Source organism: Bacillus rossius, chromosome 11, assembly GCF_032445375.1.
Source record: "Bacillus rossius redtenbacheri isolate Brsri chromosome 11, Brsri_v3, whole genome shotgun sequence".
In the NCBI taxonomy this organism is placed as follows: Eukaryota; Metazoa; Arthropoda; class Insecta; order Phasmatodea; family Bacillidae; genus Bacillus; species Bacillus rossius.
In genome coordinates, this window is record NC_086338.1 from 43800628 (window position 1) to 43814809 (window position 14182).

General features: G+C 38.0%; 1 protein-coding gene across 1 annotated transcript; it reads left to right on the forward strand.

The window, feature by feature from the left end:
* Positions 1–7848: 7848 nt before the first annotated feature.
* On the forward strand, positions 7849–13614 carry LOC134536888 (uncharacterized). The gene is made up of 2 exons (XM_063376950.1): positions 7849–8836; positions 13506–13614. Exon 1 carries the CDS (start codon positions 8419–8421, stop codon positions 8788–8790), a length of 372 nt encoding a protein of 123 aa, XP_063233020.1. The 5' UTR covers positions 7849–8418; the 3' UTR covers positions 8791–8836; positions 13506–13614.
* The last annotated feature ends 568 nt before the right edge of the window (positions 13615–14182 follow it).

Below are 14182 nucleotides of genomic sequence, written 5' to 3' on the forward strand. Positions count from 1 at the left end.
GTGTCTTATCTCTCTGATAGCGATAACTCCAACTTGCAGTTTTAACCTTCCTTATCAGCACTTTATAAAGACAAATGACACAGTGGAGCTCTGGATTGTATATTGTCGTGTAGCGAAACTCACTCTCTTCTTTCGGTTCTTGGATCCCTCTCCCATGATTGGTGTAACACTGAATTGTTAACGAGGCCAGAGTAAATAAATATATCTAAATTTGAATCAGAAATTTATTTTTTATATATATATTTTTTAAAGTTGATTCCGTAATGAAAATCAGCTAAGTGCAAAATTGTAAAATACTAACTACACTGACTGAATAGAATCATTGTGCACATAAACATACCTACTCAAATTTGGAATTAGGAACTTTTTCATCCCACATTCACTAACAGAAGTTCTTGAAAAGTTACCCTAATGACTGCCACATTACATTTCCCTGAGAACCCTTCTTATTTTTATGTGCCCATCGGAAATACATATCATTTGGATTTTAAACATATTACCACTGGGAATATAGATATAAAAAAATAATTGTCATTCACATAACTGAAATAAATCACCTCACTTCCAATATGTTTTGAATAAAAAACCTAATTTAATATTTCTATAAGGTTTATAACAACACTGGTAGGTAATGGAACATCAACCTCACGTGCTCAAGACAGTGATGCTGGCGCACTGTAGGAACAAACAGCAGAAAAAAAATCCCTTTCGGAACAGTCTACAGGCGTAGTTAGATTTCGAAGTATCTATTTATTCTGGAAATATTTAGGAAACTTCTACAAACAACTGGAACATTTTAAGAATTTAATGTACATAACATACTTACGTTCTCCAATATTACAAAATGATTGATGAAATATTTACCATTTTTCATGCAGTAAAAATATTACAAATTTTTTTAAATCAATGTATCCAGCATTCAATAGTTTACAACACAGCATTGTATAGCTTAGAATGAATCTCATATTATACGCCAACTAAGGTAATTATTTAATTTTTTTTGACCTTCAAATACAATTTTTTACCCCTTGCACTAATAACGTGGTCGTATAAATTTTTTCTTTGCGCCAAGGTTTGAAGATAGTATTATAAGATGATTTAAAATAAATTCAAACAAAATTGATACTAAGAAAGTTTTGAATTTTTTTTAAATTTCAACCCATGTTTTTACAGTAATAATTAGTTTATTCAAAAACTGTTTCAGCAAAAGTTTTACATGAACTTTAGGATTCATACAATTATTTATACCGGTTATGATAGTATATCTATTTTAAAAAAGTAATTATTTTTTACTTTTAAACCTTGATATTTCCACCCCTTGCAGTAATGATAGGGTAAAAAAAAATTATTTTAAGAATAGTTTTAGTCAATATTTAAGCAGTTAAACCAAAATAAGAATGGATTCAATAGTATACTGGGTAGGAAAGTTTTAATTTATTTTCTCATTCCAAACCCAGGTTTTTTTAAACCCTTGGCAATTATGGTTTGTATTATAAAAAATTGTTTCAGACAAAAGTTTTAGATAAAAATGATGAGATTTACAAACAATCTGTATTGATTTTATGGTGAACTTACTAAGGGTGTTATGAATATTTTTTAATTCTACCCCTTATTTTATCAACACCTTGCAGGAATGGTTCGTCTAATCAAAAATTGTTTCAGACAAAAGTTTTAGTTAAAATTATAAGATTAATAAACAATTTAAACAATTCAATGTTATTCCTATGAAGGGAGCTATGATTTTTTTTGTACTCCAACCCTCGTTTATTTCACCCCATGCAGTTATAGTTGGTCGTATCAAGAACTAATTCAGACAAAAGATTTTGGTATTACTCATACAAGTTATAATACGTTCAAATGGATGTGATATTTTCCATATTATGGGAGTTACAGTGATTTTTTAATTTTCCAAAAAAAAAACCTTCCCCATTTCTACCCCTTTGGTCGGATACTGCCCATTAGCCAACTAGACCGAGATTTTCCACTACTGGATTTTATGTATCAGTTTGGAAGTGATTTATGAAAAATTGTGACAGTTATTGTGTTCACAATTGGGGTCTGTGGATCATAAACCGAAAAACTACAAAAACAATTCCTAAAATCGCATCATGTTTAACGGCTACAATAGGTAGTATTTCTTAAAAGGCAGGCATTATGTCATACAAGATGGTGACCTCCAGCACACGAAAAAAAGTTGACTGTTGTAACAAGGATCGAAGAAAGTTCCTGTAAAAAAAAGGTAAGATGGTGGCTGTGACATCAGCATCCAAGATGGCGGACCCTACAATTGCAATCTTCACCTTGGCATCAGAGCCCCTTATGCCAAGTGTTTTATGTTACTAAAGAGTTCAGTGGCAAATTGTCACTTTGTATTACATAATACTAAATTTGCAGTATTTTCTCTCAACCAGTATAAACATTAATTTCATAATTTAGTTTGATACCACCCCTGTAATAATCTACAATATTTTAAATTATTTTTACATGAAGTGTCAGCATCCTGTCTCTATGAGAGTGTGCCCATATCAACCCTAACATAAATGTAAGGGAAGCTTTGACAACACTCAGTATGGTACATGGTACAATGAACATCTCAAGTTTCCTTAGTTGAAATTTTTGGTTTGCAAATCTTAAGGCTCCACAAAATATCCTTGGCAATAAGTGTGTTTGGTTTACAGCAAAACAAAACCCAGCATTTTACTTTTCACCCTGATGTGATAAGGGTAGGTAGTCTACATGTGATTTATTGCTTGGCCATGGGGATTTTTTCTTTCACTTTTATTATCTGGAATGAAATTTGTTGGTATAGTGGATTCTGAAAAAGAAAAAAAAAAGTTTTTTACATAGGATATATTCAAGGGACAACATAAATTTTTGAAGAGATTTTGCTGCTTAAATATTTATAAAGTTTTTTTAGTACTTCTCCCTAAAGTTTGTATCCACAATTTTTAAAATTTTTAAATAATGCAGACTTATACTAGCATTAATATTTTGCTAAAATTAATTTTTTAGCTTTGAATGCTTCCAAAAGTTGTTTGTTTGAAATTAACTTAATTTTTATTGTAAAAATCATGACAAGTATGTTTCATCACGCTAGGCATCAAAATAAATCAGATAGTGAATTGATTGATTAGTGAAGATTATTAGCAAAAAAAGTAATGACATTTTGAAGTTGTTTATCAACAAAAGTATTTCTAAAAAGTATCTCAAAACAAGTAATTTAATGTACTTATAATCAGAAATGTCGAGTTCTCACAACATTCATTTGTAACCATTTATTTTCCACATGTATATTCTTTAGAGAGTACAAATAAAAAAAACAAATATGAGAACTGACTACAATTATCACTTTGTTTCTATTTTATCACTCACTGAAAGATTACTAAGTATTTATCGTAACTGAACTGCATTATATTTTATCTGGGAATCAAAGATAACGTGCTTTAACAAAAACTTACCTTTTTTTACAACCATGTTGTGCAACATTGCTAGTCTTTAATGCCAATTGCCTGATTTAATAATATTTTAATTCCCTGAGTCTGGTACTTACAAAATGTCATGTTACAAACTGCCATAAAAGTTTACGGTTACCAAATTGATCAGTGAACAGGTCACTGTGATGTGTAGAGCTAAGGTTTTTCCTCCATATTTTTGTTGTATAGTGCTGTAACACTTGTGTTACCCAGATGTATCATTTTAAGTAAGCAACAACTTCATTATGACTAAGCATTTTATAGTTTGTTTTTTTTAAGAAAGAAGTTAAAAATTTCAAAATAATGTGCAATAAAGGTATGTTTGCTGGCTGGATATAACCCTAAAGGTCCATAGTCACCGTGTATTTAATCAAACCTCTAGTTGAATTGTGTGATGTGATAACGCCATCTGTCCAGTCCAGCTGAACTGAATGACGCAGCACTGACGAGCTGACTTCGTCACTCGTTTAACAAAGTAGTGACGTCGTCCGACCGAAGGCCACCCTAAAGCCCGACCTGCAACCGCCAGTAGCAACCCCGCTAACGGAACGCGCCCCTAGCCATGGCCCACCCGAGTCAGGCGAGCCACCAACAACTAAGGTAGAACCCGGCCTCCCCCAAATAAACAGACCGTCACTTCAATCAACCACGTATAAAAACAAACACTAATTATTAAACTATATTACGTAGTAATTTAAAGTCGATTGACAGAAGTGCGACGTAGGAGTGCCCGGGCACTCACGTGTGCAACTACATAAATACGCGTGTGAGTGTTCCCCTGGCGGCCTTCTGCCTGAATCAATCAATCAGACCTTATGACATAATTATTCAAACCTTGTGTTGCGTCATTAACCACACCAGAACAATCTGACAAGAAACGAACAGTCGCTGGTGTGACGTAAAAAATTCAAACACAATAATTCTTAAATATAATAACTTTCAATTCATAGAAGGGACAAATGACCTTAATTCAGACTTTATAATTAATATAAGAATTTAGCATCATTAAATTCTCTTATTAACTTATCAGATCAGAAATTAACGTAATGAGGTCAACCCTGGCGCGAGGGCCACCGAGCCTCGGCCGGACGCCATGACATGACGCCAGTACAGCGCGACTCGTGGACCGGGGCGGACGCACGTCCCGCGGAGAGACATCATCCTTTGTCCACACCGAGTTCACTTCTGGTAACTATAGTCATTCTTCAAAACCTTTTTAATAATCTCTCCGTGTGTACCCGGTCCAGCTTTTTCGGTCCAGGACCTAATCCGGCCGCATAAATATCACACCCCCCCCTGCACCACACTTGGTCCGCGGGGTAGGTGCACTATCCGGTACGGGCCGACTCCCGAGGACAGAACTTTTGTTAAGCTCAGTCGCTCCGGCGCTGACACTCCCCGTAAGGGAACTCTTGAGCGAATTTAGCTGCGGTCCGCGCTCCACTGCCGTGGACGCGAGCACCGCCTCAATACGCAGATTTACGGGATTGGCCGCCTCCAATCACCCTCACCCCTCGTTGAGCAGTCAGGCTCAGAAACGCCTAGGGACACGATAATACGGAACAACTACTGACGTTGTAACATTCTTTTATAAACTTGTGCAACGCAACCTCGTGTAACATTTCTTTTGTAAACTTGTGCAACGCACCCTCGTGTAACATTCTTTTGTAAACTTGTGCAACGCAACCTCGTGTAACATTTATTTTGTAAACTTGTGCGACGCACCTCTCCACGTAACATTCGTGAACTTATATAACGCAACCTCGTGTAACATTCCTTTTGTAAACTTGTGCTACGGTAATTCAGTAACTCTCAGACTCAGTTGAGTGTAATTGTGTAATTTGTATCTTGTAACGTCACCTATTGTACGACGTGGCGTGTAACCGACAACGTTACACCAGAGCCACTGTCGACTGAATAAATGACACACGTCATTTATTAACTCACTCCAGCGTACGCTTCTTTCAACCTGCTATCCCCAACCACCGCCGAGTAGGGAATCTCTCAGACCCACGTAACACCGCCGACGGTCCTAGTGGGCCACGCAGGGCAATCGACCCCACGACCCAACTACCGACTAGCACCAGAACTAGTCTGGCGCCCACCCGGACTCATTACATTCGCAACAGCCACTCCCGCTAGGAACCGCACCGGGACTCGAGCCCGGGACCCCGGACGACGGCAGTAGAGTGGCTGTGGCCCCCTCCCTTTTCCACCTCCAGATATCGCACTACCGCCCAGGTGATGACATGGTTTAGTGCAGTTTCGTTTTTTCCATAAGGGCACATGAGACACGAACCCAGGGCTCACAGCTTGATGGGGTGGCTCAAAATGCAGACATCATTTACTTCCAATTCTCAAAACAGTTATCACTTATATTTGATACAAGCTGAATTACCCGGCTAAATCACCCTTGGGAGTGCTGATTATAGGAAAAACCTATTCTTAGTTAATTGCTGTGTAATATAAGGAACATCACTGTTAAAATTCAAGTGTTTAAGACATATCCCTGAAAAACTAGATATTTTTATCTTTAACAACCCCCCCCCCCTCTACAAACCTATCTGAGAATGAGTAAAGAATTAAAATGTAAAAGGCATCATCAGGACACACAGAAGGCATCAACAATGCAATAGCCGTTGTCATGGAAACTAAGAAAGCACCAACACAATAGCATTAAGAAATAGGGAAATTTTGATATTTAACGGCCCTGCAACCCTCTTTGAGAGCTGATTTTCGTAAAATCCTTTCTTAGCGGATGTCTACGTAGCGAAAGGAATACACGTGCCCAATTTCAAGTCTGAAGGTCTTACAGTTCCTGAGAATTCATGATGAGTGAGCCATTGAGTGGTAATTCGCTTCATACGAACTTTAACATCCTTTTTGCTTCATACAAACTTTACCATCGTCTTTAACTCCTTTAGGGATGGAATTTTAAAAAAAAACTACCTCCTTAGTGCACCCCTGGGATACTCAAAGAATATTTTCTCCAAATTTCAAATCTCTAGGTCCACTGTTTTAGGTTGTGCATTGTCAGTCAGTGAGAGTTCTTATTAAGAAGATGAATAAAGCTAACTTATATATAAAGTCACTAAATAAAAGTACACAATGATGTTTTCATTCACTTTTTTTTACTTTCTAAAAGGGCCGCAAACACTGTGCTATGTGGACTAAGATGGCCTTGGTTAAGTGAATAGCAGGAAGTGTGCATTGCAACAACCACCTAGCTTCAGCATCAGTAGGCTAAGAGCAGGGCCAGAACCTTCTCCAATATTTATGTGGGGTGATTCGGTTTGTAGAAGGGAGGGGGTGGATTACCGGAGGCTTTTGAGTGGTGGATATGGATTACCTACCCAGTTAAATGGAGAGTCAGAAATTTTAAAAAGTAATAACCCTTTAGGCTATTTTAAAGCATTTCTGACATCTTAAAAAGTATTTTTATACCTCCAGTAATTTTCAGTTACGAAGGACCGCCCCTGGGTAACAGTAAACAAGTCTGTTCAAGGCCGAAGGAGCCGAATAATTATTGATGTGTAGTAGAGTGCTGCACAGTTATAGGGTTCATCCATTAGGTCTAGTGATTAGGATGTGTAACGATGATTAGGGTAAATTGTTTTGAATGCAGAAATTTTCCAGCTGAAAATTGATTTTAATTATTTATTTGTGTTTCAACTCACATCAACAATGATGTCATTAGAGATGTGTAGCAGTGTCAGGTAGAGTTTTTTTTTGGATGGGGGAAGAAGGTGTGTTCTAAAAAATTGAAAAAAAAAAAAATTGGAACATGTGTAGCCTATTAAAAAAAAATTACATTACTATTGACACTAGCAAACTGGCATAAGAGGCTACAGTAGTAGCCATAGTCAACATGGCTTCTCACACACAGTATGATATGGTTTTGATTTATTTCAGAGAAAAAATAATACTTTTACCTGGGCTTTTAAAATCAGCATTAAAAGGATAATTTTGCCAGCTAACTATGCTAAGTACGCACAATTTTCTTGAATTTCAGCCACAAAAAAAATCTTGTGTTGTGTTGTAGATGTTATCTATGTTAGAGTTGGCAACCCTGTGTAGTGGGTAAACACTGAAGGCGGTATGTCGCCATCACAATGTGTGTTGTACGTGGCTAGCAAGTGATAAATAAAGATATGTAGCTTACAAGATTGTGCTTTATAACTAATGCATTCTCTCACTATAAAAGGGAATAAAACATGTTGAACGTAAAACTAAAATAATGTCATAGATTAGGACATACAACTTTGAACCCCCATTCCGTACCATTATTCGACAATCTGCAGTGGCCAGCGGTTGAAATATGCACGTTGCACCGCGCTGAAATTACAGACAAACGCCCCGCCTGTCACACGTTATCTGCCCGTTGCAAGCGAACCGACATACAAACCTGACCGAGTGGCGAGCGAATGACATACTTCAAGATAAAAAAGTAAAACTAAAATGATTGATAAATGTTATCGGCGCAATAAACCCCTGAGTTCTTGACGTGACTATCTCTGGGTCGCCGGCCAGTGCGGGCTTCGCTGACGGGCTGTCAAGGTGCGCCGCGGGACATCAAAGCGCCCGTCCGTCTCTCCATCAGTCGCGGATCGCGGGGCTGTGATTTCCCGAGCGCGTTCTTCGAACCTCGCGCAATTTCGACCGTCGTTGTAGCGAACACCTGTGGAGACACATTGCGATGTAGTGTTGTGTTGTGAACGTGCAGGTTTTGTTGGTGAGGATTCCCCCGATATTGTTCTGGCGTCGTTGTGAGGTTAGGTGTTCCCTGCACACAGGCAGCACCCAAAGAGGTAATAACAACAAGAAGGCGCGAGGCACTTGCAATGCTCCGTCCGCTCGCCCGTCTCTAGCGATGGGCCGACCCGGCGGTTCTTGCACCAGGCGCGCGTGAGGTAAGGAGGAGTGGGGGTACCGCCAGGGTGCAAGGATGGCGGGTAGGCGGCGGTCCAAGGTGGTGCTGGAGCCGGACAAAGAGTTCACGTCTCCGGGCGACGAGGAGAGCAAGGACAACATCGTGCGGCGCCGCACGCTGTCCATCTCGCACTCGGGTCGCTTCAAGGAGCAGCGGCGACGCGGCGTGCTGAGCGAGGGCGTGTTCGCGGGCTCTGAAGGCTCGGAGGACACGGACAGGAGTGCATCCTCCGAGGACCTCCAGGACAGGGGCAGGACCTCCGAGGACCCGGACAGGGGCGTATCCCCCGAGGACGCGAGGCGCGACGTACCAGCACAGCCGGAGGCCGACAGCACGCAGCGACCCGCGGCGAACAAGATGGCCGTCGTCTTCGAAACCAAGTTATAGCGCTCGCGCGCGGCGGGCTGCGCCGAGAATAACCATCGTTTCCAAGGTGAGCACGAAACAATTTTTTTTTCTTCTTCCCGACATGCAACCCATCCTACCGGAAGTAGGCTCCATGCCTAATTGAAAGTGTTATCTTTAGACATTATTTTAGTTTTACGTTCAACATGTTTTAGTCCCTTTTATAGTGAGATAATGCATTAGTTATACAGCACAATCTTGTAGGCTACATATCGTTATTTATCACTTGCTAGCCACGTACAACACACACTGTGATGGCGACATACCGCCTTCAGTTGTTACCCACTACACAGGGTTGCCAACTCTAACATAGATAACATTTACAACACAACACAGTATTTTTTTGTGGCTGAAATTCAAGAAAATTTTATATATATAGTGTGTACTTAGCATAGTTAGCTGGCAAAATTATCCTTTTAAAGCTTATTTTAAAAGCCATGGTAAAACACACTTGAAAGTGTGTTCATCTAGAATTTACGTCAACACTTTGCGATCAAAATAATAGTATAGGCCCGGAAATTCATTCTTTCAACGCTAGAGACGTCGCCGTGCACAATGAAACGCACTGGATCCATATTCTGTGGAATGCCACAGCGACAATGTAAACAGCTAACCATGTACCACCACAGAGGAACTCGTAAACGTAAACAAGAATAAAATGCACAAAAACCCAGTAAATTATGTTGTTTTATTTCGCAGCCTACCATGCGCTAGTGAGCTGCCGGTAATAATACTTAAGTCACACACCACAGCAGACAACACTGCTAGAGCCACAGATAAAGTTTGCATGCACTGCTCTTATTACATATGGTGTGTTTGTTGTGTACCTTACACGCGATCGCCGGTATGTCATTCCACATAACAGAGATCCAGCGTGTCTCATTGCGCACAGTAACGGCTTATGTCAGGTAACACTAGCAACATAAGCGTTAAAATTAACATATTAATAAACTTTAGCACTAACGTTTTGAAATAATTGTGTAACTTATGTTTACCTGCAAATCATTTAACTTCTTTCTTGAATTACTATTATCACATTTATACTAACCAAACATGCAACATTATTGGTTTGGACTGGTATTCAAACACACAGTAACCGATATTTCCGGGAGCAGAGCTAACTTCCATTTTAAAACGTTTTTACTAACTTGCTTTCTTGTCCATCTGTTCGGTACAATATTTTCTATCGATTTTAAACTTACTTCCTCGATGAGCTAGAGACTTGAAACTTTGCAAATAGCTCAGAAATGGATGACAAAGAAATATCAACTCGCTTGCCTTTCAGTTTGTTTGTTTGTTCGTTAATTTTTTGTTTTGTTTACCAAAGTCTTCGAATTCGTGGCATTAGGCTACGAGCAGAACAGTGCAGTGTTGCGGGTTGCATAACGCAGCACCCTTCGGCGGTGCCTATATCACGCAAACAGGGCTATATATACCACACGGTCATATAGTAAGTTCTGGCAACTTCCTATCCTTCTCCTTGGTGTGACTCTTCCACGGCGACTAGCGAACTAACGGCGCTGAAAACAGTTTAGTTAAGAACTTCCTCGACTGATGGCGTTGCATTGAATTTGACAAGCACTGTCGTTTGGTGCGTCCATCACGGCTTGTCTCGTGACTTTATCTATTGCAAGTGCCCCTCATTTTTTAGTTTTAAAACTTAGAACTACTTTTATAGGCATTTAAAATTGACCATCACAATTTTCATTACAATCTGTATGGGGTTAGGAATAAAATGAGATAATTAATCTGCACTACAAATTCGATTAAACATTGCAAAATTTCATACACACAAGACTAAAAAGCAGGAAAAAAAATTAAATGAAAATACATCGATTTAAAAAGGACTAAAAATTATAAAATAATTTCACGAACCCCGTAAAGATTTATAACTCCGTACAGATTACTGAACCCATACAGATTGTCCTCAAAATTTGTTATTGTTGAATTTTAACACATTTTAATTAACTTGTAAGATTTAAAACGAAAAAAACGTGGGGCACATGAAATAGACAATTGATGCATCAATAGTTCACTAACAGTTTTATTGCACTGCAGATGATATGAACTGTTGTGTTAGTTTTCTCAACGACAGATACTCCCTACACTCCTTACTATTATCGATCGCATGCATTACGTTCTGCGTTATTTTAAATAATTCTACGTTGTATTTCATGCCCGAGTATCGTATTATAAGTGTATTTGCAACACTAGATCTCATGACTTTGCTTATTACCGAGGTTTTATGGTACACATTTCTGGCGAGTACCGAAAGACTCGCTCTAATGTTTTATTTATTTTTTGTCACTACTATTATTTAAGGGATATTTAACAAAATTTTATTTCTACACCTCACTTGCATTTGTTGTTACAAATATTTCCAATGTTATATTCAATTAGTGCAATAAAGTGAGTGTGAAATTCCGCGTAAATCTTAGTAATTATTATTACTCCCGTAACGTTTTAACCCATTATGCAACACTAAGTGAACATCTGGTGGAAAATTTTGGTTACAGATCAACACATGCAAGAGATTTATCGAGTTAAAATTTTATTTAATAGCCCTTGTATAAAAGTAATGACAAAACATCAACATCGCGAGTGAGACCGAGTGGAAGAAGACACTATTGACGTGACAACGTCTAATAAATCGATGAACGCCGGCTGCACGCACGAAAAAGTGTCCTGTTACGCACATTGTCCCGTTACGCTGTGTCCCGTTACGCTCATTGCACGCTTGCGCCGCATCTATCTCTCTTCCACTCGATTGGAAAAACCATCGATTTGACTTTTTCGAGGCACATTAAACTTGAAACACTCCCATTCGTTTCCTACTTTTCCTATCATCGTCCTATCCTTAACAGAATAACACAGATTGGAAGAAGTTAAATAGCAAACATGTATAAAAGTTATAGTTAAAATAATATGTTCGTTAAAGTACTAAAAATATTTGAATTAATGAGTGCAAATAAAAGTAAATTTATCAATTAAATTGTAGATTTCATTTCACTCCTTCTTTGCATCCATACAAAAGAGTGATAATTCAATAAAAAATGATTCAATTTTATTCATAAAAGTATGCAATCATTTCATCAATGTTTTGTTATGACGTCACGTTAAACTATCGTCCGTAAACCGACTTTACAGAAAACAAATTTTTTATGTGCCAGCACACCAGACATAGTCCAAAATAGGCTGGCACAATACAAATACAAAAACAAATACACATACAAATATGTGAGCGAGATTTTACTCGCCAGAGATGTGTAACTTTTAGCTTCGGTGACGAGCAAATTCGTATATTATAATACGAAACTCGGGACACAAAATGTAACGTAGAATTCTTTAAAATAATGTGAAGCGTGGTAGATAAACACAAATTGTGATTTCAACTAACTTTCTGGACGCAAATCACACGCGCCGCTAGAATTCGCTGCCGGAGGAGCTTCTTCGACTACTGAATCCTTCCATTTGTAGAGAGAAATTTTAAAGTACATATTGAAACGGCTCCGATAATGTCCGGCTTCTGACCTGATTTTTCGAAAAGGAATTTGATTAAAAAAAACTGTCCGTGTGAAAATTCATTAAATAGGTAATACTATAAAGTATGTCGGTATACAACAAGGGTTTTGGAAGAAAAAAAAGGGTGATGTTGTTGGCTTCGAAGTTCACGCTGGAAAACCTCGCATAACGTCTAGTACAAAACGGGTAAGTACGTAGGAATGTCAAAGAAAACATGTCCTGTTGTTGGTAGATGATTACATTTTTTTTTTCCTTTCAGCCAAACACTGTGGTAAATAATAATCTTACAAAGTATGTGGAGTAGAAACAATCAACTTCAAAATCACTGGGGATCGAGGCCAATATGCATGCAATAAGCGGAAAAACTTTTATAATTTTAAAATATGTATTCCTTTAAACATAGTTTTGTCGTTAACTTTATATTCATCCAACCCCGACTTACAGTTACGAGTTTGCAAGCGCAAAAGAGCCCCCCCCCCCCCCCCCAACAGTGAAGGGCTTTAAAATTCCAGTGGAACCCATCTTCTTAATCCCCTCCCCCGGAAACCATTCAACAAATGCTCAAGAATACATAGCGTCATTAAACACGACACGCAGGTCGTTTGTAAGTTCTTTGAAGTTTTCTTACAATTTAATTAATTTGGACATACGCCATTGCTAGGTTGCAATGTATGACATAGAGAAGACCCCGAAGAACGAACAAATGAAGATGAATATTCAAACACACAGAAAACGAGCCAAACTTCAGCCGATGCCAAATGTTAAATGCACAGACAGCACAGAGAATTCCGTGGAAGGAAACAGTCAGAACAATACCACAACGCAGACAAACACAGCGGGCTGACAATGAAAAGACAGTCGCATCGATAACAGTAAAATATACAAACACAACAACCACCTTGAACAAACACAGAGACAGTCAGAGGAACCCAACGATGCATGGCACTAAACGTAATATCTGGACAAGATACCGTCAATACACGGAATTTTGGCTCGTTTTCTGTGTGTTTGTGTATTAGTTTTGATTTTTTTTGCGTTCTTCTCCTTTTATCTGTGATTTACAGCGCAAATCAGCAATGACGTTATGTTCTCAATAATGATTCAAATCATGAAGGTAATTTATTCAATGACATATACAGAACAATATTAATAAGTGGTTTTCTTTTTCTTTGCAGGATCGAAGGCTGTGAACATAGACGGCCCGTGGAAGAACCCATGGGGAGAGAAGGCGTATCCGGCTGAATCCGAAAAAAAAGAAGGAAAGAAAGGAAGGGAGGTGGAAAATACTTTCGGATTCAGCCTCTTCCGTGTTGTTTCTACATTTCCCTCTTCAGCTAATGACTCAAATGCTGCTCGCAGACGACACAGCAGTCCCTCCATTTCATAGCTAGTTTATTTCGAATTGTTAAAATACCAACAACTAATTTATTAGTAAATAAATTTTTCAAAAATTTCTTGTTATTAGGTTTACAGGTGAAATAATGGGTCCGGAAAGGATAGCTCAATTATTTAACTAGAGTTTCATTTCTTAGATTATATTGCTTATTGTGATTATTAGTGGTAGAAATTGTGTTTATAAACTTTTCAAGTGTGTGTATGTTCACGTATGTATAATTTATTTTAATTAAAAATTAAATTTTTATATTATTATTTAATAAATTATAAAAATTAATAAATTTGAATAACAATTCAGTATATATACTGATTTTCATTATTAATTAAAATTTCACTCGAGTATTTTATTAAATTAAAAAAATAATTTTACATATGTGTTTATATTAATATTGAACACTGAGTATTTATTTAAATTGTTTAATTTTATTGCATTTATACGTTATTAACCATATTTATG

Bases quoted from the DNA above. Each gene is read 5' to 3' on its own strand.
- LOC134536888 (XM_063376950.1), top strand. From the start codon at position 8,419: ATGGCGGGTAGGCGGCGGTCCAAGGTGGTGCTGGAGCCGGACAAAGAG.